Source organism: Heteronotia binoei, chromosome 1 (genome assembly GCF_032191835.1).
Source record: "Heteronotia binoei isolate CCM8104 ecotype False Entrance Well chromosome 1, APGP_CSIRO_Hbin_v1, whole genome shotgun sequence".
NCBI lineage: Eukaryota > Metazoa > Chordata > Lepidosauria > Squamata > Gekkonidae > Heteronotia > Heteronotia binoei.
This window is the reverse complement of record NC_083223.1, coordinates 8,846,782-8,873,895: the sequence shown is the minus strand read 5'-3', so window position 1 is coordinate 8,873,895 and position 27,114 is coordinate 8,846,782. Positions and strand designations below refer to the sequence as shown.

The window sequence follows — 27,114 nt, the reverse complement described above, 5'->3', positions numbered from 1 at the left end:
TGCAATTCATTTAAGCGGGGGTGGGGAGCAGTGCTGGATTAAACCTTGTGGAGGCCCCTAGGCAGTCGAAATCTCGGGGGTCCCCTCCCAAATTATCTTGGAGTCTGAGCACCCACCTCACTGCCCACTGCCCTTGCTGCAGCCTGCAAGCACCGTCTTAAAAAGCCCCTTTTACTAAGCTGCAGGGGAGAGGCAAACCTGGCGATAATACCAGCAGCAGCCGCACCAGGCAAGTCGGGCAAAGAGCAGTTCAGTTGGTGGCAGTGCGTGCAGGCTGGGAGGGCTGCAAGCAGAGGCAAAACCAGGGGGAAGCCAACCCCGGGCCCCTAAAGGCATGGGGCCCCTTAAGCCAGTTCCTACTTGGCCTAATTGTTAATCTGGCTCTGGCGGGGAGAGACGATGCCCTTTGAATCCAGCGAGAGTTAGAAGGTGAGCTCAGCAGAGACCTTGCAGTATGTTTGCTCGCTCCCTCAGGGCCAAGATAAACGCAGACACACACACACACACACACAGAAATCCAGCAAGCTGCTGAAGGCACCGCAAAGGGAGGAAGGAAAGTCCACGTCGCCCTCGAATCACAGGCGATGAGGAGTGCTTACACTTTTTAGGGTATTCTGGTTGAAATTCTATTTCTTCATCTCAAACAGTGCGATGAATCACTGGATTAAATAGCCATTGAGAGGCATTTAACACGAAAAAGCAAACACGTATTTATTTCTACAGGGAAAGGGTCCCGGGGGGCGAAAATAACAAACACTCTAGAACTACATCCTCGCACTAGAAGATCATGTGCTTAAGGGAAGACCACTTCCTCCTTCTTCTTGACCTCTCTGCCTAAACAAAGGAAGTCACCTGACTAACTGACCAAACAGACAAAACAGGTTTTCCCCGCTTCTAGACCTTGATTGACAGCGGTCGGTATCTTCTTCCCAGGTCATGCAGACAATAGGGAATCAGGCACGGGGTTAACCCTATAATGACTGGAACTTTAGAACACTGCAGAGGACGTAGAAAACAGATACGTATTTCTGACAGCACTATCGTCTGCTTCCCCAGGAAGGAAGAGACCAAAAGGAAGTCCAGGATTTTCAGGTGAAAGACAATCCAGTCAATCACGCTATCTCCATAGAAGAATACATTGCCACTTTTTGCTTACTTGTAAAGGCAGACTTGCCTGCTCATGGGTGGTCTCTGCAGGTTGCCAAATAGCAGTTATTGAAAGTAATGCCCTGTATAAAAGTGGCCCCCAACCTTTTTGGCCCCAGGGACCGGCCTGCCCACCACAGTCCCAGGGCCGGCAGGGTGAGGGCACCCAATTCAACCTCCCCCACCACAACGCCTCCTCCTTCCCGTTTTCTTCCTCCCTCGCAGCCTTGCCCCCCCCCCCATTTTCACAATTTTAAGGCCAAGGAAGGGGCCGCGAAGCACCTCCCAGGTCGACACCTCCCTGGCCGATCAGGTGAGGCCAAATTGGGTGCCTCTTTCCTGGCCTTAAAATGGTAAGAAGGGGGGGGTGGAAAAGGTGCTGGGGAGTGGCAAGGCTGCGGGGTGGGGGGAGCAGCGAGGCTGCACAGGGGGGAGCAGTGAAGATGCACGGCCCTTTGGAAACAGGCCGCAGCCCGGTACCGGTCCCCGGTCCGGGAGTTGGGGACCCCTGCTATATAGAACATAAGAACATAAGAGAAGCCATGCTGGATCAGGCCAACGGCCCATCAAGTCCAACACTCTGTGTCACAAAGTGGCAAAAATGTTATATACACACATACACTGTGGCTAATAGCCACTGATGGACCTGTGCTCCATATTTTTATCTAAACCCCTCTTGAAGGTGGCTATACTTGTGGCCGCCACCACCTCCTGTGGCAGTGAATTCCACATGTTAATCACCCTTTGGGTGAAGAAGTACTTCCTTTTATCCGTTTTAACCTGTCTGCTCAGCAATTTCATCGAATGCCCACGAGTTCTTGTATTGTGAGAAAGGGAGAAAAGTACTTCTTTCTCTACTTTCTCCATCCCATGCATTATCTTGTAAACCTCTTTCATGTCACCCCGCAGTCGACGTTTCTCCAAGCTAAAGAGTCCCAAGCGTTTCAACCTTTCTTCATAGGGAAAGTGCTCCAGCCCTTTAATCATTCTAGTTGCCCTTCTCTGCACCTTCTCTAATGCTATAATATCCTTTTTGAGGTGCGGCGACCAGAACTGCACACAGTATAGGATTCTGAACAGTTTGTACTGTGGAGTCAGCTTGCATAGGAGGTGCAAAACACTGTTGCCAACTATACGCACCACATTGCATTCTTTGACTGTACGTGCATTATGGTCTAGGATTCTGTATCCTCTTCCACCATTAGCATAGCCCACAAATATACCAAGTTCTGCTCTGAGGTCTAGTTTTCCCCCTTTTCTCCTTGTCCTTTCGAGCAAACGGCAGGACGAAAGTTGGGGCAGCTGCCCTCTCTCATTCCCAACTGCAGAGACCGCATTGCATTTTTTTTTTTAAGAAACCCACAAAAACCGTTGACAAAAGAAGACTCATCCCACTTGATTTCAGGTGTCATCTTCGTCCCAGAATGACTAGGTAAATGGGCACAAATAAAGACCAGGATTCCTCGTTCTCCGTTTCTCTTCATACTGGGGAGCGGCTAGAGGTTACAGAGGGCCTAGTTTTCCCAGCCTGTGCTCCTCCTTAAGGAGCGGAAAGTTACCAAGCCTCAACCATATAACACAAAGAGTCCTTCCTTTGGCCCGGGCTGCAGCGGAAGTCTGTGCTGGCTAGACAGAGTTCTTTGGCTGGCAGTTGGCAACAAGGTTCCCACTAAGCCGAGTTCGCTCACAGCTTTTTTAGCCTCTGGCTCACACATTTTTGTCTTTGCTCAGGAAAAAACGTCCCCGGAGCAAACTAATTTACGCAGCAGCTCACAACTTTAATTACAATAGCTCACAAAGCAGGGTTTTTTTGCTCACAAGACTCGCAGCTTAGAGCAGGGGTGTTGGACTTATTTGTTACGAGGGCTAGATCAGACATAAAGGAGACCTTGTTAGGCCAGGCTGGGCGATGTCGGGCCGGGCCACGTGTGTACCTATTTAAGATGAGGTAGCTGAGATATAAACTTTATAAAGGACACAGACAAACACAATTAACGATTTAAAAAAAAAACCCTTAAAATAAAACATGTTTAAAACATTAAGACTTGTTGGTCTTAAATGTGCTTTCTTTGTATTTTTCCCATGGGATCCAGGGAGCTAGGCAAAGGAAGCTCTGGTTCTTTCCTTCCTTCCCCAGGGGACCAGGAGGAGCTTCAGACAATAGAAGAAAGGGAGGCTTGGCTCAGTAATTCTACTGGGCGATTGAGAGAGCCTGGCAATGCAAGCTCTCCTGCCCCTTCCTTCTCCCCCAAGGGAGGCGCCTTGGAGAAAATATAGGCTTTTGCTCTATAGCTCCTGTGCGATTGAGCAAGCCTGGCAAAGCAAGCAGTGATGCAGACGGAAGCAAGAGAGAGGGAGAAGGAAGCAGATAACCGTCAGTTACTCGGGGCTGTAATATAAACCATCTGGGGGCCTGATTTGGCCCTTGAGCCGCATGTTTGACACCCTTGGCTTAGAGGGAGTATTGGTTGCCAATCCCTGATCCGGGCACAGATCAGGCACAAGTACACTCGAGCCCAGTTGGAGGAGGGGGAAAGGAAAAACTCACCAGGGTTCTGTGTTTTTATTGTGTTAAAAAAATTAACTACAGGGGGGAAAAGGAGGGGAAACTAATAGCAGGAAAGGGGCAAGGGGGGGCACAATTGTTGTTGTCCAGTCGCACAGTCGAGTCTGACTCCTTGCGACCCCCTGGACAAAGTCACGCCAGGCCCTCCTGTCTTCCACCATCCTCCGAAGTCTGCTCAGATTCGTGTTTGTTACCTCAGTAACGCTGTCCAGCCATCTCCTCTTTGGCCGTCCCCTTCTTCTTTTGCCTTCTCTCTTTCTCAGCATCAGGGTCTTCTCCAGGGAGTGCTCCCTTCTCATTTGGTGGCCAAAGGTTTTGAGCTTCAGCCTCAGCCTCTGACCTTCCAGGGAACAGTCGGGGTTGATTTCCCTTAGGGCTGACTGATTGGATCTTCTTGCAGTCCAAGGGACTCTCAAGATTCTTCTCCAGTGAGTGCTCCCTTCTCATTGGGTGGCCAAAGTATTTGAGCTTCAGCTTCAGCATCTGACCTTCCAGGGAACAATCGGGGTTGATTTCCCTTAGGGCTGACTGATTGGATCTTCTTGCAGTCCAAGGGACTCTCAAGATGAATAAGTATTGACCGCTTTGAAAGAGTCCGATTCAAACGAGCGGTTTCCGATGCTTCCCATGATGGGTAACTCGCTAGCTGTCTGGCCAGGAGCTTCAGGGGGCAAACGGTGCCATTCTTCTAGCCTCCTTCCTCCTTTTCTGCGAAGCCACCCGCCCTGCCGCTCTTGGCGGCCGAAAACAAGCAAGCAGCTGCTCCCCAGCAACAATTGTGCAGAGAGGGGAGTTCCGCCGGCAGCTGGCTTCCCCCACTCCAGCCTCACTGCAGCAATGGAGCCCGACTGGACTGGAATCATGAGTCAATGCTCAAACATCTCCCGAGGACAATAGCCACACAGCTCTTTTCGGCAGCTCTACCATCAGCCAGGCTCAGAACAGGCATAGGAGATGGAAACAAAAGCTTGTTGTCGTGCTTCCTAATTATGTATGTACTGGGCATAAGATCCGTTGTGGAGAAAAATACAACAGGCTCTAGAAAGGCCCATCCACCCTTGCTGTCTTCCCTTTCACCCACGTGAAGGCATTCACTCCCCGCCCCCACACACACCTTAAGGGGAGCTGATCTTTGCCATCTGGGGAGCAGTTGTAATTCTGAGCGATCTCCAGCCCTCACCTGGAAACCTTACAGACATGTTCTGAACCTTGTTGGTCTCCTGTGAATGCGTTGTAAAAGATTGGGCTCCAGTGATAAATAAGCCTCCAAGCTGAAGAGAGACGGATGAAACGTCTCGATATCTAGAACAGACATCTTTGGAAGGGCTTCTTTAGTTCCATGAACTAAATACTGGAAAATTGTCACTCCTTGGTGATTGGAAAATTGCTTTTGAACTGTCTTCCGTTAATGTCTTTTTGCTACATGCTCTTGTCTATTTGAAGTTCGATGTGCAAGCTCTGTCAGGACACCACCGACCTTTACATTACACTGTTTTGTTGTTTAAAACGTATGGTGTCTCTTAGTGGTTTTTACACACAGCTCTTCAGCAGCTGTACCATCAGCCAGGCTCAGAACAGACATAGGAGATGGAAACAAAAAAAAGCATGGACAAGTGCAAAGGAAGAAAAAAAAAAGGAACGCGAGCGCGTTCGAAGGCGAGCGCATACAAGGATGGCATGCAGAAGTGGTACGCGCTATTTTAAGATTGCCAGCAAACTGACGACAAAAGGAAGTTATGTCCTGTGACATGTTAAAGCAGGTGGCTTTTCACAGAGAAGAGTTCAGCAATGAGGGGGGAATTGATGGCGTATAACGGGGCGGCTGACGGTGGCTCTCCAGATGTTTTTTGCCTACAACTCCCATCAGCCCCAACCAGCATGGCCAATGGCTGGGGCTAATGGGAGTTGTAGGCAAAAAAAAAACATCTGGCGAGCTACTGTTAGCCACCCCTGCTGACCTGAAATCTTACTGCTGAACAGTGTTCCCTCTAAGCTGAGTTGGCGTGAGCTAGCTCACAGATTTTTGGCTTCCAGCTCACACATTTTTGTTTTAGCTCAGGAAAAATGCCCCCAAAGCAAACTAAGTTATGCAGTAGCTCACAACGTTAATGCCTGTAGCTCACCAAGCGGAATTTTTGCTCACAAGACTGCTGCTTAGAGGGAACATTGCTGCTGAACTACTGGCCTCAAGGAACATGCCCTCCAAGAAACAAAGACCGAATAGATACACTGATTGTAGCTGCCAGAACATCTATTGCAAGCAAATGAAAAAACCAAGCAGCAAGCAGACTCTCTTTATGGTATTGCGAACTGTGGGATCAATATACAGTGGAGAATATTTCAGAGAGACTACACAGAGCAATGCAATTTCCTAAACTAACTTTATTGAAAAATAGCGCCCCTTACTGGACTACTGGGTAAATAAAAACTTTATACCATTTGGTTGGACACAACTACAGAGGCGGCTATACAGATTGCTTTTCTAGGACACGAAACGTTATCACTCTTTGTTACAAATACGTTTTGTTGGGTGTGATAACTTTTCACTTCTGTAACTCTAAATAAGCTAATTTAATGTGCATTGACGGCTGCCTGTGCAATTCTAATCTCAAATTCAATAAAGTTAATTTATTTTAACTGAGGTTTCGTCAAACTTTGGTACTGTTGAGTAGCAACTGGCTCATGAAATCTGGCTGCAAAGTAACCCATCTACCCACACACAGAAGCATTCTGCAAAGAACTCCCGCCCCCACCCCCACCCCAAAAAATAGTACAGTATATCCCTGCAATGGAAGCAACAAGAAACTGTAACCAAAAGTGCAAAAATTAAAATAAAGAAAAAAGGAAAAAGAATGTGTGTCCTTGGACTTTATTATTGAATAGATTGTATAAATAATGATAGCAACAAATAGGAGAACATATACGAGAATATATATTCTTTTTCTCCGTATTCCTTTATCGTAATTGTTGTGCTTTTTGTAACAGTTCCTTTATTGCTTCCGTTGCTATTTAACTGCGACTCCTCCTGGTTTGCCCACAACAGACACCCTATGAGGTGGGTGGGGCTGAGAGGGCTCTCACAGCAGCTGCCTTTTCAAGGACAACTCTTGCGAGAACCATGGCTGACCCAAGGCCATTCCAGCAGCTGCAAGTGGAGGAGTGGGGAATCAAACCTGGTTCTCCCAGATAAGAGTCCGTGCACTTAACCACTACACCAAACTAATTGAAATAAAGTGCACAATTGTATCATCCTGAAACCATCGCCCCCACCCCGCCCCCACAGTCCCTGGAAAAATTGTCTTCCACGAAACTGGTCCCTGGGGCCAAAAACGTTGGGGACTGCTGCCAAGGGATCTGAGAAAGAGTTTTGTCTTTTTAAAAATAAGTGCATGCACCTGTAAGTCAGGGCAACCTCTGGTGACTGACCCCTACTGGGGGCCTGGAGGATATTCAGGCAGGCGGTTGAATAAAGCCTGCCTCTGCCTCCTAGTCCTGGTATTCCAAGGACTTGCCAGAGTCGACCCCGCTTAGCTTCTGAGATCTGATGAGATCGGGCTTGCCTGGGCAAACCAGGTCAGGGCTGTCGGAGGGAGATTTGACTCTTGAAAGCTAAAATCTTATTGGTCTTTAATGCATTCCTTTGCTTCAATCAAGACGTTCTACTGCAGAACGAAGCAGCTACCCCCTGAAATGTAACGTATTTGTGTATAGCAAGAAGCCAGTCTGAAATTTATTTACCTGTTACCTTGTTTTGCAGCTGCTGTTTCCGTCTGCTCTTTTGTGCAATCTACAATATGGAGTCCACGTACATTACGGTCCTGGAGCCACACAACACATAGATGTCACTTTATTGCCCTACTGATGGCCCACTATATAGGGACAGCCCCGTATATTAAAACGGAACGAAGCGACTTTGTGCGTTCACCCACTATCGACCCCTGCTGACAAATTCCTTGTGGATCTTTCTGACGTGGGAGAGCTCTGGTACGTTTTTGTTCCAATGTTCTTTCTCCTAAGACGGAACCTTTTGTCCTGGCGTCTTTTCCCAGTTGATAACGCAGTATGTTTAATTTCCTGACAAGGCTTTGCTGGCAGAATGGCAGCATCATTTGTTCCTGTGATTTCGGCGCTACCCCATTAAGTTGTGATAGCTTTACCTGTCGATGATTTCATCTGGGCAGATCTCTGCCTTCTCTCGCTCTTGCATAGCAAAAGGAGCAGGAGAGGGCGTCTCCTTCAAAGCGTTTCCTTCTTCTGCATTCACCTCCTGCCTCTACCTTCCAATGACTTTTCATTCCAGGCCCAATGCCTCTCCCCAAAGAGTGCAGGAGAACAGCCAGGCAGAATCTGAAGGGAGGCATGAGCCAAATGACGAGAAAAAGAGATTGGATTTATATCCCGCCTTTCACGCGGAGTCTCAGAGCAGTTTCCAATCTCCTTTTCCCTGGATGCTTATCGGGGAGAACTGGGTTTGATTCCCCACTCCTCCACCTGTAGATGCTGGAATGGCTTGGGTCAGCCAGAGCTCTCGCAAGAGTTGTCCTTGAAAGGGCAGCTGCTTTGAGAGCTCTCTCAGCCCCACCTACATCACAGGGTGTTTGTTGTGGGGGAAGAAGATAAAGGAGATTGTAAGCCGTTCTGAGACTCTGATTCAGAGAGAAGGGCGGGGTATAAATCTGCAATTCTTCTTCTTCTTCCTTCCTCCCACCTTCTATCCCTGGGAGAGCCAGTTTGGTGTAGTGATTAAGTGTGCTAACTCTTTTCTGGGAGAACCGGGTTTGATTCCCCACTCCTCCACCTGCAGCTGCTGGAATGGCCTTGGGTCAGCCACAGCTCTCGCAAGAGTTGTCCTTGAAAGGGCAGCTTCTTCGAGAGCTCTCTCAGCCCCACCTACATCACAGGGTGTCCTGTTGTGGAGGAAGAAGATAAAGGAGATTGTAAGGCGCTCTGAGACTGTGATCCAGAGAGAAGGGCGAGGTATAAATCTACGGTCTCCGTCTTCATCTTCCTCTCCCCACAACAGACACCCTGTGAGAGTGGTGGGGTTGAGATAGCTCTTTTCAGAACTGCTCCTGTGAGAGCGGGCTCTTTCAAGAACTGTGATTTGACTCAAGGTCAATCTGCAGGTGGAGGAGTGGGGAATCTAACCTTGTTCTCCCAGATTAGAGCCCACGCCCTTACCCACAACACCAAACCGGCTCTCCGAGAATGACCAAGAATGCCCACCCACCAAAAAGGTTGCCCGAATGCACAAAATTAATCTATTGTTACAAGTAACAATCCAACGGAAAGCAGGCAGGACAACCTATCCTGATAGGTTCCCCTTTTTTTTTCCTGGGGAACAAATTTTTTTCCCAGGAATAGATGTCACGATTAAGAACAAGAATGTGCCCAAGGGGAAAAGAGGAACCCTGAGGGACACAATGCGATCCGCAGCTCTCTCGCTTGCAAAGACAAAAATCACACAACAGAAAGCGTTTGAACTAACAGTGATACCCTGCCAAAAGGAGCAGATGTGTGGAAAGGGCATAAAGAGGTGATGGTAACACACCAGGAGAAAACGCTGTGGCAAACTGGAGTAATCGTTGCCCAGCTTTTCAGTTTAAGTTATCCCTGCTCTACCAGAAACTGTGCTTATTCCGGACTTGCAAGCAAGCTGAGCGAAGCTGTTCCCAAGTCCCCTGGAGGCCAACCTCAGTTATGAAAGGATACTGCTGGCAGGGTTTGTTTTTTTTTTTTGTAGCAGGAACTCCTTTGCATATTAGGCCACACACCCCTGATGTAGAAAATCCTCCAAGAGCTTACAAGGAGCTCCTTTGCATATTAGGCCACGCACCCTTGATTTACCCAATCCTCCAAGCACTTATGGTAGGCTCTGTAAGAAGAGCCCTGTAAGCTCTTGGAAGATTGGTTACATTGGTGTGTGTGTGTGGCCTAATATGCAAAGGAGCTCCTGCTAAAAAACAAAAACAAAGGCCTACTTCTAGGGGATTCCTGCATGAACACCAGCTGCGGTTCAACTTTTTTCAGATCCTCTCAGACCACTACTTCACTCCAGGGGGGGTGGGGTGATGGCAATAATTTGTCAAGAAGGCAGAAAGCACACATCACCCCTGAAAATCTAAGTTTTTTTTTGTTTAGATTGGTGCATGTTGTAAACAAGAGATGTGATGGGCCCAGTGAAAGAACTGGAAAACTTCAAGGGAAAAGAAAACCTTTTGGTTTTGTCTTGTGTTTCGAGGTCCTAAAGGAAAAACGGGAAATTTCAGGAAGAAAAAGAATTGCAGATTTATACCCCGCCTTTCTCTCTGAATCAGAGACTCAGAGCGGCTTACAATCTCCTATACCTTCTCCCCCCCCCCCACAACAGACACCCTTGTGAGGTGGGTGGGGCTGAGAGCGTTCTGACAAAAGCTGCCCTTTCAAGGACAACTCCTGCGAGAGCTACGGCTGACCCAAAGCATTCCAGCAGCTGCAAGCGGAGAAGTGGGGAATCAAACCCGGTTCTCCCAGGTAAGAGTCTGCGTACTTAACCACGACACCAAACTGGCATTGGAAAAAAAAAACACCAGAGAAATATTTTCACTTAGAATGAGTGAAATGCTTTGAAAGGCGTGGTAGCCATGCTGAAGAGACAGAGACGGCTCTTAAACCCATGCGTTTCTCTGCCCAGGATACTAATCTTCAAGAGAGGAGCAAAGGGGCTTTTCCTTGACGTCTGTTAGCCTTCTGACTTGACCTTTCCTTTGTGGTTGACCTTTTCACTCTCCTTCAAACCACATACACTCAATCTTATTGTCCTACCTTGTTTGCGGGCGGGGGAGGGGGGAGAGATCAGAAGGAAAGTGGAGCAAAAAAACCAAAGTTACAAGGCAAATTCTGAAAGTTTTATTGAGAACTGAGTCGCCACGGAAGGAAGAAGACACCACTGAGCTGGAACAAGGTGCTCAGGTAGCAGACGTCGATGCCTCTTGCCCGTGACGTATTTTGTAACCCTTTTACAATGAGATCCCTGCGTCCTGTAGTAACCTTAACACTCCGTGCTATGCTTGCTGCCCAGGGGTGGAATTCTAGCAGGAGCTCCTTTGCATTTGAGGCCACACACCCCAATGGAGCCAGTCCTCCAGTAAGCTCCATCAGGGGTGTGTGGCCTAATATGCAAAGGAGCTCCTGCTAGAATTCCACCCCTGTTGCTGCCTATTTGCATTCTGTACAGTGACATTCATGAAGTATCTTTTGCCCTGTGCCAGATTCTTACGGTCAGGTTCTCAGAGGACTTGCGCTTGCAACCGAAGGGGCCGCTGGGATTGAACTATGGGGGGAGGGAGAATCTGCTTTTGGCATCCTGAGCTTTGAAATGTATAACGGTCATCCCTAAGGTATATGGAAGCAGGGGGGGGGGGCACCTTGGACTGCCAAAGTTAGTTTTAGCAACAGCCGTCCAGCCTGTCATGTCTTTATCCTAATGGACGGTTTCTTCAATCTCCCTGAGTCGTTTAATGGAGAAGAGCTTGCTCCCTCTTACAAATGCGTATTATCTAATTAAATGCGGGATTTTAGATCCTGAATTGCAAAAACCAATGAGTGCTGCGAATGAATCTTGCTCCTCTTTGAATTTTGGAATTTCCCTAACGATTGGTCATTTAAGAACATGAGAAGCCATGTTGGATCAGGCCCATGGCCCATGCAGTCCAACACTTTGTGTCACCTAAGAACATAAGAGAAGCCATGTTGGATCAGGGCAATGGCCCATGCAGTCCAACACTTTGTGTCACCTAAGAACATAAGAGAAGCCATGTTGGATCAGGGCAATGGCCCATCCAGTCCAACACTCTGTGTCACACAGTGGCCAAAATATATACATACACACACACATGCGCATATTGTAGCTAATAGCCACTGATGGACCTCTGCTCCATTTGCCTTCTTATTTATCAACTCTCCAATGTTCCAAAATCGCGTACAGCATTTACTCTTACCGGATGCAATACTATCCCATCAGCAGTTACCTACTGTGGATATAAAAAAATCCCACTCTCATGAAGACTTTGTATATGTAATTTAAAACAAGTTGACTCATCGTCCCATACCCTTCTTTATTGTCCCCTTTATGATACTATACGCCTTAGGTTTCTAGATCCAATTTTGTTCTATACGACAACAGGATGCTCAGACGCTGTAAAGGTTGGCCGCCTTCCGAATGATTTGTCATCTGAAATAACTGAAAAAGGTTGCTTTATTCTGAAGTCTGGTAATCAAGGATCAATTGTCCAATATATAGCTGCAATTGACTGTCTTTGTTATTGCTGTATCTGTTTATTTATAATCTGATATATGCCAATAAAGGCTTCTGAGTGCGTGAGAGAACTTGCAGAAGTTGACAGCAGAGGCATTGGTTTGCCGTGTTGTCTCAAGTATTGGGTATGCTTGCTTGCAGAAAAGATGTTTGTAAGCTTTAAGCCCCGTAAATGTCCAACGCTGCTGTGTTATGCGTGCTAAGTGAAAGGATGCATCTGATCTTAAAGCAGTAAAATTAATTTACGTTTGATAGGAGAGCGTTGCATATATTTCAGTCTATCCAAAAATTACAACTAGGATATATACATGTCCTTTTGTGATTTACCTAGATTTGCAGAAACACCATTCGGCAGGGAATTTTATTACCTTTTATGGCTATCCAGACCAAATGGCCAAGCCGCACTGTTTTATGGGACCATGTGATCAGTTAGTTTGCCCTCTTAATCAACAAACTGCATGTATTCCAGCCACAATACCTGATCCCCTCGTCTGATGAAGTGTGCTTAGAGAGCACACGAAAGCTTATGGTCGGTCTTAAAGGTGCCACTTGAATCCTGCTTTGTTCAAAGGCTAACAAAATTTGCGGCAAGGTATGAGCTTTTGTGAGTCACTGCTCACTTCCCTCACGAAAGCTCAAACCCCGCCGTAAATTTTGTTAGTCTTTCAGGTGTTTTGGGACTTCTGCTCTTTCCCACTGCTACAGACAGACTTAACACGGCTGCTCGTCTTGATCTTTCCCAAAATTTTGCGGGTTTTCTCCCCACAGCTTCAAATTTTCCGGAAATTCTGCATCTCTGGCTATAAAAGCCGTCGGACGAAGACTTGTTATCTTTTAGAATGAGAAGAGACCCGCCACACCGCCGTGGGGCTGTCCGTGGCGTGTGAGGGATGCCAGGACAATGCTCGCACACATTAACAGACTTCTGTATAATTTTATTTTATTTTTTTTTATTATTTTGTGTAAGCTAAGAGGAAATTTATACACTGAAATTTCAAAAAGACCTTGAGCATGCACAGAAACCTTGTCAGAGGTTTGTTTTCTACATAGCATTCTCTTTTTTTTTTCCATAGGAATTTCCCCAAACATTTACAGCCTGTTTTTTTTTCCAACTGTACATACAGCCTAAACCATAGCAATCTATGATTATGTCAATTTACACTGTGCAAAAAAAATCAAACATAAAGAATAGTGGTACAACAGAAAAACAAACAAAACAAACCGGTATATTTCATTGTAAGACATTCAGATTTTTTTTTGGTCCTTCCATTCCAAACCAAAATAGATTTTTTTTTTTTAACACGTCGATCCCCAAAATCAAGTAATTAGGCAGTGCTCTACAATTTTAGCTAAAGGAGACGGTGAACCTTAGGAGAAACAATGATAAATCCATACTTCCAGAAGACAGGAAACGAAAGAAAGAAAAGGAAAAGGAAACCAATCCACCCCCCACCCGCCCCCCACCCAAAAAGAAAAAAAAAACAATAGATGGATCAAACGAAACCGTTGAAAACACCCTGACTGTTTCGGCTCATTTAGCAAAAATGTTTTCAGAAAAGGGGGGGGAGTGCAACTCATTCTGAAAAGAAAATCTCTCGTGGGAGGGGGGGGGGTTTCAAAGAGACTGGAAGTTTCCGGGTTTTTTTTTTCCCAAAATGCTTATAAAGTTTAGTAAGAAGGACGCCACCAGTGTATTCCACAAAGACATAAATGGTTACACCCCAGCACAAAAAAAAAAAAAGATAAATCTTCAAAAAAGATTCAGCCCTCCCCAGTTATTTACACTTTTTTTTTTCTAATATAAATTTAGGACTCCAGTATGTAAATAAATATACATCATCTATGTATACCTTTTCTAGTGCTGCTTACCAACAAATCAGCTGAACTCGACATTTTTTCGGGAAAGCAAAGATCACTTTTTGAGGACCCAGAAAAGGAGACTGGGGGGGGGGGGGTGGAGATGAGTGGGAGAATCACTAGACACGGTCAGGCCCCCTCCTCGCTTTAGTCTACCTGGTCTTGGCAACTCGCCGAAGGCGTTAACGTGGCGGGGAACATCAACACCTTGGCGTGCATGAAAGTTAAGTCAGGAAGGCTAGCAATCACCTGGGCGGCCTCTTCGCTGAGCCGTTCCTCCTTTCTGGGTTTTCTGTCGAGACAAAGAAACGAACAAGGGTTAAAGAAGAGTCGCTCAGAGAAAAAGCTCGTGGTGATTTTGATGGGAGTGACCCGGCATGCCCAGAAATAAAGGGAGGGAGCATCACATCACTCTGTGTGTATAGGGCAGGGTCGGCTTGCTCACTAGGCAAGCTAGGCAGTTGCCTAGGGTGCTGGGAGGTGCCAAATTGGGCTCCTCCCCCTTCCTGGTGTCCACGACAACCGCCTAGTTTGCCTAGTGCTTCGCTCCCCCTTCACTTCCCATTCCAGAAAGGAGGGGGGGGGAGATACCTCCTCCAGCCATCTCTTAACAAAATGCGCAGGCACCAGCTGCGAGAAGCTGGAGGGGCTCGGTTTTAGTTGCGGCGAGCTTCGGGGTGGGGTGGGGGGGCAAGTGAGCCAAGTGCAGCGGGGCAAGCAGAGCACGGTGGGGAGGCAGCCGGGGGGGGGGGCGCTATTCACTCTAGAGCCGGCACTGGTATAGGGTGTTATCTCCATGAATGGAATGCTGCTCTTTGCTCTGCCTCCTCTCCTCTCGCGCTTTGTCCTCTCCCTCAACTCACATGGCCTTCCATGGAGACAAGTCTCTGCAGGTCTCTCCCGTAGAAACAACGCTCTCAGAGTCCCACGCACGTGATGCCAGACGAGCTGGCCATTTGTGACAGGAAAAGCACTCTTTAGATTAAGCTCCTCTCGCTTCTTTCCGCTGCAATTTTGAATGTGGACTGGATACTGTGCTCAGTATCACAACGATGACTGGGCACGCTCTACTATATTAACCCAATATCCGAATAGGCTAGCCTGATCTCATCAGATCTTGGAAGCTAAGCGGGGTTGACCCTGGTTAATATCTGAATGGGAGACCACCGAGGAAGCCCAGGGCTGCTATGCAGAGGCAGGCAATGGAGACCCACCTCTGAACGTCCCTTGCCTTGGAAGTCCTACGAGATCACCGTAAGTCAACTGTGACCTGATGGCTCTTTCGTCAGCAATAGAAAACATACACATACCCACAGTATGCCGAAGCAGCGTGACTGCTGCCTTCTGTGCCTTTGAAGCCCCTTTTCCATGTACATTCCTCTACCCAGAGCTCCTTAAATTTCAGGCTGCCTACACGCAGCGGTGTCAAACATGCGACCCGAGAGCCAAATCAGGCCCCTGGAGGGCTCCTATCAGGCCCCTGAGCAACTGGCTGTCATCTGTTTCCTTCTCCCTCTCTCTTGCTTCCTTCTGCAGCACAGCTTGCTTTGCCAGGCTCTCTCAATCACACAGCAGAGCTACTGAGCCAAGCATTTCAGCCTCTCGGCTGAGGCTCCTCCCCCTCCTGGTCCACTGGAGAAAGAAGGAAAGAGCCGGAGCTTCCTTTGCCCACTTCCCTGGATTGTGCGGGAGAGATACAAAGAAAGCACCATTAAGACCAACAAGTGCTAATGTATTAATGTTTTAAGGTTTTTTGTTTAAATTTAATTGTGTTTGTGTCCTTTATAAAGTTTATATCTCTGCTACCGGGCATTGCATTTTATGAAGGAGGGTGGTGGCTACAAGCATAGACAACTTCAAGAGGGGGTTAGATAAAAATATGGAGCAGAGGTTCAACAGTGGCTATTAGCCACAGTGTGTATATATATGTGCGTTTGTGTGTATATATATATAATTTTTTTGGCCACTGTGTGACACAGAGTGTTGGACTGGATGGGCCATTGGCCTGGCCCAACAAGGATTCTCTTATGTGACACAGAGTGTTAGACTGGATGGGCCACTGGCCTGATCCAACATGACTTCTCTTATGTTCTTATGTGACACAGAGTGTTAGACTGGATGGGCCACTGGCCTGATCCAACATGACTTCTCTTATGTTCTTATGTGACACAGAGTGTTGGACTAGATGGGCCATTGGCCTGATCCAACAAGGATTCTCTTATGTTATGTGACACAGAGTGTTAGACTGGATGGGCCACTAGCCTGATCCAACATGACTTCTCTTATGTTCTTATGTGACACAGAGTGTTAGACTGGATGGGCCACTGGCCTGATCCAAAATGACTTCTCTTATGTTCTTATGTGACACAGAGTGTTGGACTGGATGGGCCATTGGCCTGATCCAACATGGCTTCTCTTATGTTCTTATGACACACATGGATCGGCCCGACAAGGTCTCATTTTGTCATATTCAGTCCTCATAAGAAATGAGTTCAACACCCCTGGCCTACAAGGTGAATGGATCGCAACCACCATTAACTGTACCCAAGTTATATTCTGAGCAACACTGTTCAGCCAGCTGAGTCATTGGGAAGCGGCATGCAAAGCCACAGTCCTACGTACACATGATCCAAAAAAAGGAGAGAAAAGAGGATGGCAGAGATAGGAGCTGAGTGCCCACCCCCCATTCCTGTTCCTCTGTCGCTCCTCACCAAACATTGGCTCTCCCATTTGAGGTCAAGCCTAGCTGCTTCCACAAGGCCAAAAACACAACAGGTTGGATCCTTCGGCTTCTGGAAGTCCTGCTGTTCGTAGAGCAGATCTGTGGGATTTAACCTCTTAGGAATAAATTCGGGTTCAAGAACGAGCCTCCTGTTAAGGTCACATAAAGCTCCCGGCGGTGGTGGGGGAGGCGGTCTTGGTTTCGACACGTTTACCATAGAACATTGGGTTACAGATCCATAATGGCATGCCGGCACATGACAGAGGTGAACGGCTGTCACTTAAGCCAAGAGGCAAACCATTCACAGAGTAATGCCAGGGCACTAAAACAGGGCCCCCAACATGAAACTAAGAGAAGCCACATTGGATCAAGCCAATGGCCCATCCGGTCCAACACTCTGTGTTGCACAGGGGCAAAAAAACCCCAGGTGCTATCAAGAGGTTCATCAGTGGGGCCAGGATACTAGAAGCCCTCCCAAGCTCCAAGAATCCAGAGCATCTCTTGCCCAGACAGAGAGTTCCAACAATACACTGTGGCTAAAGCCACTGGTGGACCTCTGCTCCATGTGTTTATCCATGGTGCCCCTGGGTGCCATGGCACCCGCTGACATGTTTTTTTGGAGCCTGCCAAGTGTATTTATGAAGCGGGCAGGGGTAGGGAGGGCTTTTGTTTAGGAACGCTTCTGATTGGCTGTGCAGATTTTTTTTTTTCAAATGCTGCTTTGGCAGCTGCCGCCGCCACAGTGCAAGGATCTGCACTGCACTGTATTACTGGAGCTGTGCTGTGGCTACCATTTTGTGGCTGGCTCTGCTGACCGAGGCAGCCATTTTGTTGCTGCGTTGTGCTGTGTCAGAACTCCAAATATGTCCCACGGGCTGAACAGGGTAGGGCAGGGGTGTCAAGCATGCGTCCTATCAGGCCCCCCGAGCATCTGGGCTGTCTTCTGCTTCCTTCTCCCTCTCTCTTGCTTCCTTCTGCATCTGCATTTTAAACTGTAGTTTTATTGGTTAAATTGTAAAAAATGTATGTAGTTAGCCGCCCTGAGTCCGCTTGCGGAGAGGGCGGGATAGAAATTAAAAGTAATAAATAAATAATAATAAATAAATAATAAATCTCAACTTGCTTTGCAAGGCTTGCTCAATCGCACAGGAACTACAGAGCAAAGCCTCTATTTTCTCCACTGGCCGAGGCTCCTCCCTTGGGGAGGAAGGAGGGACAGCTTGCTTTGCCAGGCTCTCTCACTTGCACAGCAGAGCTACTGAGCCAAGCCTCTTTTCCTTCTATTGGCTGAGGCTCCTCCTCCACCTGGCCCCCTGGGGAAGGAAGGAGAGAGCCAGAGCTTCCTTTTCCCAATTCCCCGAATCCCATGGGAGAGATACAAAGAAAGCACCTTTAAGAACGATGAGTGCTAATGTTTTAAGCATGCTTTATTTTAAGGTGTGCTTTCTTAAAAAAAATAAATAAATCTGTAATTGTGTTTGTCTGTGTCCTTCATAAAGTTTATATCTCTGCTACCTAATCTTAATAGGTATGCACACAGCCCAGCCTGACATGACCTGACCCAACACGGTCTCATTTATGTCAGATCCGGCCCTCATAACAAATGAGTTCAACACTACAACCACCGGGTAGGGTGCTCCTTTGTATACAGATGATCAGGGGTGGAATTCTAGCAGGAGTTCCTTTGTATATTAGGCCACACCCCACAGATGTAGCCAATCCTCCAAGAGCTTAAAAGGCTCTTTTTTTGTAAGCTCTTGGAGGATTGGCTGCATCTGGGGGTGTGGCCTAATATGCAAAGGAACTCCTGCTAGAATTCCACCCCCTGCTGATGACTAATTGTGAGCCCTTGAGTGTGCCAATTCCTAATAAGTGACAACCAGTCTGGGCTGTGAGATCTCTGTGGATTATTAACCAACTGGTCAGTTATCGTTAACGTTAAGTCATTCATTTTTTCATTTACGCAAATGAGATTTCCTATGCTTCCTCTTCGTTGATCTCTGCTTCTGAATTTGGATGTAATTTGGCTCTTTAATTACCAGAGACTGCTCACCCCTGATCGAAGTATAATTAGGACATCGAGTACAGGAAAGCTTCCCTCCCCCCCCCCCCGCCTCCACTCAAGGCCAACGTTTCTGATCCTGGAACGGAAAACTTCACCCCACCCTCCTCTCTGCACCACTTGCGGCTTGAAAGATAACCGTTCGTTCAAAACAAATTTTTGTTTTGGAGCCACCGAGCTGTGCCCGATGCTGGAAACTCGGGGAGAGCCCCAGCTCTTGCAAATGACTCCGCCGTGCACAGCCAGTCCGTTAAAGGTTCTTGCCTGTCCTCAGAACTGCCTACAACAGCTGCTACCACGGGAGGCCGGAGCCACCCAAGGCTCTTGCCACTCGTATTACCCGCAAGTCGTGGCTAGAAACCAGCGATGTATCAGACAACCAACACCACCATCGCAAGGCACTTCTCCAGCGCGGTGTAGCGGCTAAGAGCGGCAGACTCTAACCCGGAGAACCAGGTTTTGCGTCCTCGCTCCTCCACATGAAGCCTGCTGGGTGAACTCTCTCAGCCCCACCTGCCATACAAGATGCCAGCTGTGGGGAGGGGAAGGTGATCGTAAGCCACCCTCCGACTCCTTTGGGTAGAGAAAGGAAAAGGAAAGGTCCCCTGTGGAAGCACCAGTCGTTTCCGACTCTGGGGTGACGTTGCTTTCACAACGTTTTCACGGCAGGCTTTTTACGGGGTGGTTTGCCATCGCCTTCCCCAGTCATCTGCACTTTCCCCCCAGCAAGCTGGGGACTCATTTTACCGACCTCGGAAGGATGGAAGGCTGAATCAACCTCGAGCCGGCTACCTGAAAACCCAGCTTCTGCCGGGGATTGAACTCAGGTTGTGAGCAGAGCTTGGGACTGCAGCTTTAACACTCTGCGCCACGGGGCTCTTTGGGTAGAGAAAAGCAAGAGTATAAAAACCTATTCTTCCGTGCTGTTTTAAACAATTCCTGACTACTGGGAATTTACTTTCTCTCCTGAAATGCCCTGTCATCACAGAGCCCTCCCCACCACCCCAACATGAACGTTTACTGACGTTTCCTTTTTACTGATATTCCTCCTTGTCTCAGCTCTGCGCACTCACGTTTGGGATTTTTTAAAATCCTTTTAGGGGAAGAAAACCAAAATAATGTCCATTGTCAAATGTACTGTATGCTCTTAAGCCAAACCACTTCCGCAACACACCTCTGCCGGGCAAAACCTACGCTCCCTTTATCCATAAGGGTTCTCCCGTATGAACTTACCCCTTCGTTGATCATCTTTGGAGGCTCTATTTCGGTGGCCCCTAATTTCTGAGGCTAGGCAGGTGGCAACTTGAGAAAGGCCTCCCTTGGATGTGGCGTGATAACTCTGGAACTCCCCGCCTAAGGAAATCCATCTATCTTCCTCTATCAGTGTCTTCCACCATCAGGTGAAGACTTTTTGGTCTTGAACGCCGAGTAGGTTGTAGGCCTCCTCCCTGGTTCTCGTGTTGTCTTTTTATTAAATGTTATCATTTGAAGTGTTCTTTTTAAATAGCTTTAGCGTTTCAAAATGTTTTTATGTAGGACACGCCAGCTAACTATCGACCAATAAGCTCGCTAGACGTGACAGGGAAACTCTACGCCAGACATCTTCTATCCAAGCTGGAAACGTGGGTAACTGAGAACAATTTGATTGCACCACAACAAACTGGATTTAGGCAGGGCCATTCTACTCTTGATCACTGCCTTCTATTACAACGCCTTATAAGTAAATATACCAGCGGACCTTCAAAAAAAAACCCCATTTGTGGCATTTATCGATCTTAAAGCTGCATTTGACTCTTTCAAGACACCACCTATGGCAAAAACGGTGCAGCATGAATAGTGATTGCAGGCTGCTTGAATGAATACAAGGTCTCTGTACCGATACCAGTCTGAAGATGCGACTTGGTATCCATGGCCCATTGTCCAATCCAGTTAAGACCAGAGAAGGTGTCTGACGGGGTTGTATTCTAGCCCCACTCCTTCTCAATCTATATTTGAATGATACTGTTGATCATCTCTTGGGTCTCCATTTGTTTTCCGGTTAAAGTAGGCGAGAAATTTATCTCTACCCTATTTTATGCGGATGATACTCTGTGTAATCTCCCACACTCAACTTGGTCTTCGGAGACTATTGAGACAGCTTAGTTCTTATTGTAAAAGTAATCTATTGCACATAAATTACGATAAATCGAAGGTTTGCTAGAAGGTCGTCATTATAGATGGAAAATGGATGAGAGATCATTAGAACAAGTATCAACCTTCAAATATCTTGGAGTAGGAAGCAATGTTCCCTCTAAGCTGAGTTAGCGTGAGCTAGCTCATGGATTTTTAGCCTCTAGCTCACAGATTTTTGTCCTAGCTCAGGAAGGATGACCCCGGGGCACACTAATTTATGCACTAGCTCACAACTTTAATGCCAGTAGCTCACACAGTTGAATTTTTGCTCACAAGAAGACTCCAGGGCTTAGAAGGAACACTGGAAGGAAAGCCTCACAAAAAATGTTTTAAATAAAACAAGAAAATAAAGTCCTGTCCTTCCGCTGAAAAAAAACAAAAAAACACAATACCCCGGGCAGATTTTTAAAAACCCAAAACATGTAAAGACAGGAGTTCTGTGGCTTGCCTTATAACAGGGGTGGCCAAACTTACTTAACGTAAGAGCCACATAGAATAAATGTTTGAGAGATTCGGGAAGGAAGGAAGGAAGGAAGGAAGGAAGGAAGGAAGGAAGGAAGGAAGGAAGGAAGGAAGGAAGGAAGGAAGGAAGGAAGGAAGGAAGGAAGGAAGGAAGGAAGGAAGGAAGGAAGGAAGGAAGGAAGGAAGGAAGGAAGGAAGGAAAATAATAGAAGGGGAGGGAGGAAGAAAGAGCTGGAAAGAAAGCAACTTTTAACTGTAAATGCATTCTCCAAGCCGCCAGCCAATGGGATGGTGGGGGCTTCAAGGGCCACACAATATGTATGTAAGAGCCACATGTGGCTCACGAGCCGCAGTTTGGCCACCCCTGCCTTATACCGGCTGCTGAATTAGGACCCAGAGTAACTGGGTCCCAAGATTCTCGTCAGTATAGATATACTGTATCAGCGGGCACAGCACATTGTAACGTTTAATGAAAAATACAGGCTGCCCATCAAGTCCAGCAAAACAGTGTAAATATATGAAAAGATATCACCATCCTACCTTTGATTATGTTAAATTGACCCGCCCATCATTGACTTTGGAAAAGTGAATAAAAGATTTAAAAAAGGGGGGGGGGAAATCACCATGTCATCAAAAATGTATACTAGATTTTTAAAAAATGTTTTTAAAGGTGTGTTTCAGGGTAATGGTTGCACTGTCTTTGTACAGTACTGGCAAAGGCGAACAACCGTCTAGAAAGGAAGCGTGTCACATTGTAATCTGAAGTTTAGACAGACTGCATCAGATTTTTACTTTTTTTGTACCTGAGAACAGCTGAACAACCAAGCTAAAATTAACGCAAGGGACTAATCTTTGAGGTTTTAGGGCTCCCTCCAGTGGCAAACGGTTGAAATTATAGATCCCAGCAGGCAGCTGCGTTGGTCTAAAGCAATAGAGCAAAGCAGTAGACAAGTTCACCTTTAAGACCAACCAAGTTTTATTCAGAATGCAAGCTTTCGTATGCTCTTAAGCAGACTTCATCAGACAAAACGGGAATGGCAAGCAGCGATTCTTAATATAAGTGGGCAGTGTGGAATCAGGGGAATGTTTTTAGCAGATTAAAAGAATCACAAATAGGGATCTGTGTTTGTTAGTGTTAGGACAAAGCAGGGCTGAAAAAACACTGGAGGGTGATAAAAAGCAGACTGCTGTCGTGGGTGCGAAGTGCCATAAATCTAGGTAACATTCTGGCCTTGTTAGTTGAAACAGAGGGCATGGTTTCTCAAGAGATTAGAACATCCATATAGTTTGCCACAGGATGGGTTGGTACATGCAATAAGACAAATAGCCAATATCCCCCCTATGAGTATGTCAATACAAAAAAACAAGCAAACAAACCCCCCAAATATTCTGATACACTGTTCCAAACGAGGTATTGAAATTATGCTGAAATTATGTCAGAGCAACTTGTTCCTTCACACACGTTTTTTTTGCATGCCGTCAAGCTGCCCCCGACTTAAGGCAACCCCAGGAGGGTTTTCACGGCAAGAGACGAACCGAGGTGGGTTTGCCGTTGCCTGCCTCTGCATAGCAACCGCGGACTTCCCTGGTGGTCTCCCATCCACGTACTAACCAGGGCCGACGCTTCCGAGATCCCCACGGTTTTCAAGGCAAGAGACATTCCGAGTTGGGTTTGTCACCGCCTGCCTTGGCATAGCGACCTTCGACTTCCTTGGCGGTCTCCCATCCAAGTCGTAACTAGGGCTGACCCTACTTGGGTCAGGCCTGGGCTGACCCTGCCTTGGCATAGCGACCTTCGACTTCCTTGGCGGTCTCCCATCCAAGTCGTAACTAGGGCTGACCCTACTTGGGTCAGGCCTGGGCTGACCCTGCCTTGGCATAGCGACCTTCGACTTCCTCGGCGGTCTCCCATCCAAGTCGTAACTAGGGCTGACCCTACTTAGCTTCTGAGATCTAACAAAATCCAAGACCGGTTTCCCCACTAGCCTTACGGCGCTCTCACGCTCCTCTTCTCTGCGGGGGGTTCCGTCGGATTTCACACTATCTGCCCTGAGGCTGCGACCAGCTTCTCCTTTTTCGCGCGGCAAACAGAAACTGGCTTTTAGAGGTTTCTGTTTGCCACGTGGAAAATGTCAAAGCTAGCTGCAGCCCCGGGACAGATAGTTTTATTTTATTTATTTATTTAGGCTTATATTCCACCTTTTTCCCGTAAGTGGGCTCAAGGTGGATCACAACATATAAGAATAATTAAAAAACCACATATCAAAGTTAAAACACCATATTAAAACGAACAGTAAAAACAATATTATTAGGGTTTGTAAAATCTTTCGGGATCAAGTGCCGTGTTCTACTGGAGAAAGTTTTCCTTCCAGACGTTTCGTTCTCCAGTAAAACTTTCTCCAGTAGAACACGGCACTTGATCCCGAAAGATTCTACAAACCCTATTGATGTCACCAGCCGTGAAAACCTGAAATCTTTGATAGTAAAAACAATAAACAAAACGCAACACCGGCGGAAAGGGCACAAGCATATCAATAACCAGTCGCAAGCCCACCTTAAACGATGGTAATAACCAGGGCTTTCTTTGTAGAAAGAGCCTAGCAGGAACTCTTTTGCATATTAGGCCACACCCCGACATCACCACTTTTTCACATGGGGCTTTTTGTAGAAAAAGCTCAGCAGGACCTCATTTGCATATTAGATCACACCCCCAAGCCAGCCGGAACTGCGTTTCTGTGTGTTCCTGCTCAAAAAAAGCCCTGGTAATAACAATAAGATAGCACTGTAATAAAGCATGATGTCACAAGGTGTGGTGTGAAATCCGACGGACCCCCCCCCCCCCCCGAGAAGAGGAGCGTGAGAACGGCATAAGGCTAGTGGGAAATCGGTCCAAGTCTCACATCCGAGTCCTAATCAAGACCAACCTTGCTTAGCTTTTGAGATCTGACAAAACTGAGCTAGCCTCGGCCAACCCAGGGCTGGGCTCACGCAATCTGCCCACCCGGAACATTCAAGCTAGGGGGGAAAAGTTAGTCCTGAAAACTGTAACATGTTTCTTATAACAGATTCACACCTGTTATCGCTCCAACTCTAAGGAACCGCCTCATGCAACTAGCCGTTGACAATGAATGAGTACAACAGAGACTGCACCGGACCCGCGCTGCCTAAATCAAAAGTATCCGGGAACTGAATTCCGGCTCTGGTCCATGGACGTTTATATTTCAACTGATCTGGGAACTGGAGTCAGGGCACATGAATAACGGCGTTTGAAGGGACACTGATGTCATCTGTTGGCTACCTCACCACTCACCACTCAGGGTGGCCCATCCAGCATCAACCAGAGCCCAGGCTTTTCCCATTGTGGCTCTGTGGAAGGGGCTCCTTGAAAAAATGAGGGCGGCTTCCTCCACAGAGATCTTTAGCAGGTGCTGAGTGTGTCTGAAATGGTAGGCATCTTTCTTGGGGAGGGGGCAGAGTCTTGAGGCTTTCTATTTTGTTATTTTAGAGGGGGATGTTTTGGCTATTACTGTAAGTCACCTTGAAACATGAAAAACAGGACATAAATGTTTTAATAAATAAAAGCTGCGTCCTCCCAAATTAGACACTAACTGGCAATTGGGCCCTTGTGGCTCTCCCGCCTTTTGCATAGCTGAATTGTTCCTACAAGAGACAAACAACTCCCCCCTAACAAAAATATCTGCAGCTTCACCCCAACAGTGCCCAAAGGCTCAACAGACGAACCAGAAGGCCACAGACTGATGGGGATGGCTCCAAGTTAGAAAGCAGCACTGAAGCAGAAACTCAATTCAAACGAATGGAAAAACTGGCCCGCAAGCCTAGCATCCGATACAGATTTTTTTTTTCCTGAAATCAAGCTAAATTCAAGTCCAGTAGCACCCTAGAGAGAACAAGATCACTGGGTATACGCTATCGAGAGTCAATGCTCCCTCTGAAAGGCATCTGATGATATTGCCCGGCTACACCCCGAAAATTCCGTTGGTCCCTTCAACGTGGTGCTGGACCCGAATCTAGAGGCTCTGCTGCAGGCCAACACAGCTGCCCTCTGAAAGGTGTACATCAGAGAACAGATAAATCTATTCAAGGACCTTTAAACTACATGAGTCAAAGAGGTTCGTCCTGCAGTGAAGCTTGTACAGGGGCAGTGGGGGCGATGGCGGAAAGCACTGTCAAGTTGCAGCTGACTCCACAGGAGTCCCATCAAGGCGAAGTTATTAAAGGCAAGGGGCGTTCAGAGGTGGTTTGAAGAAGGGTTGGATTTACACCCCGCCCTTCACTCAGAGTGGCTTACGATCTCCTTTCCCTTCCTCTCCCAACCAATTCCCCGTGAGGTAGATGGAGGCTGTATTGCCTGCCTTGGCATAGCCACCTGGACTTCACTGGTGGTCGCCCACCAGGCTAGCCTGGGCCATTCAGGTCAGGGGGAAGCTTTTTATGATATGCCCTTAATATTAACAACGTGAGCATGTTTTCAAGATGTACTTACCATGATGTATTCTGCAACCTCTACCCTTTCAACTTCTCTGCTTTGGATCGCTACCTTGCCCTCTGGTAACCTCACCGCTTCAGCTATGCGTGCTATCTCGCATCGTGTATTGCAGGGGTGGCCAACGGTAGCTCTCTAGGTATTTTTTTGCCTACAATTCCCATCAGCCCCAGCCAGCATGGCCAATGGCTGGGGCTGATGGGAGTTGTAGGCAAAAGAAAATCTGGAGAGCTACCATTGGCCACCTCTGCTTTATTTTAACCATCATGTATTCACTATCACCCTGTGACAGACACTTCAAGGTCAGGGAGTCTGGGCCACAGATGTCAGTTTATACTTGCGTTTGAAGGCACTGCTGGGACTCAATATTTGGGGGAGGGAATGCTTTTTGGCACCTAATGCTTGAATGGTCTAACGGTCCTACTCAAGGTATACGTAGAGGGGCTTTAGCAACGCCCGTCTAGCCAGTCGTGTCATTATCCTAAGAGACTGACTCTTGAAACCCCCCTTGAGTCGTTTAATGAAGAGGAACTTGCAGGAGTTGGCACCCGTCACCACTCGGTCACCAGCAGACCTCGACCTTCTCCCCAAAGGGACGAGGCAATCAAACGGGTCATGGATTTACCTGGCCGATGTGCTCGCTTTCTCTACCGTGGACATCAACTTTGCAAATGCATCCGTCACTTTACTGGCCGCGCTGGTCGTTTCCAGCTTGGAAGTTGTCAACTCGTACAGCTCTGGATCCACACCTTACAGCACAAAGTTAAAGTCAGTGACAAACTGATACAATCGAATCAACCCAATTTTAAAGTCAGTGACAAACCGATACAATCGAATCAACCCAATTTCTTCTGTAAACATCTGAACTACTGAGGCTTCCAACGGTAAATGCGGCACAGGTGGCACATAGGATATCGACACGGATCGCAACACTGAATTTAGTAAATCTGAATGATCGCTTTTTTCTGACACTAGAAAACCCAATGGTTTCGAAGCGTTAAAGCGTCATCCTTATGCAGGATTGCATCTACTTCCATTCCACTGGCTCTAAGGCAAGCGCGAGCCTTTATTTTAATCAATACGATGCAAATATAGTGTTGTGCTTCCTTTCTCACATTCTGTTAGGCTGTAGTTATTAAAAGAATTACAGCGCTCAACAAAATGCTCCTGAAGTAAAAGGAGGAGATTTTGAGAAGGGTAAAATAGTGCAATTCAAATCAAATGGAGGACTTAAGCAGATTTTGGTCCCCATTGTGGGAAAAGGCATGGTGTAAATGAACAAATAATATATAACACTTGATTTTAAAAAAAAAAAAAACCCACAGGA

The 27,114-nt window shown here is 47.1% G+C and overlaps 1 protein-coding gene across 1 annotated transcript in view; it reads right to left on the bottom strand.

The window, feature by feature from the left end:
* Positions 1-12,938: 12,938 nt before the first annotated feature.
* Positions 12,939-27,114, bottom strand: part of AFTPH (aftiphilin) — an 84,434-nt gene continuing 70,258 nt past the window's right edge. Inside the window, exons 10-11 of the mRNA XM_060230680.1 lie at positions 26,413-26,536; positions 12,939-14,157 (exon numbers count right to left, since the gene is read on the bottom strand). Of these exons, the coding sequence (XP_060086663.1) occupies positions 14,013-14,157; positions 26,413-26,536 (269 nt within the window). The 3' untranslated portion in view covers positions 12,939-14,012. The remainder of the gene's footprint in view (positions 14,158-26,412; positions 26,537-27,114) is intronic.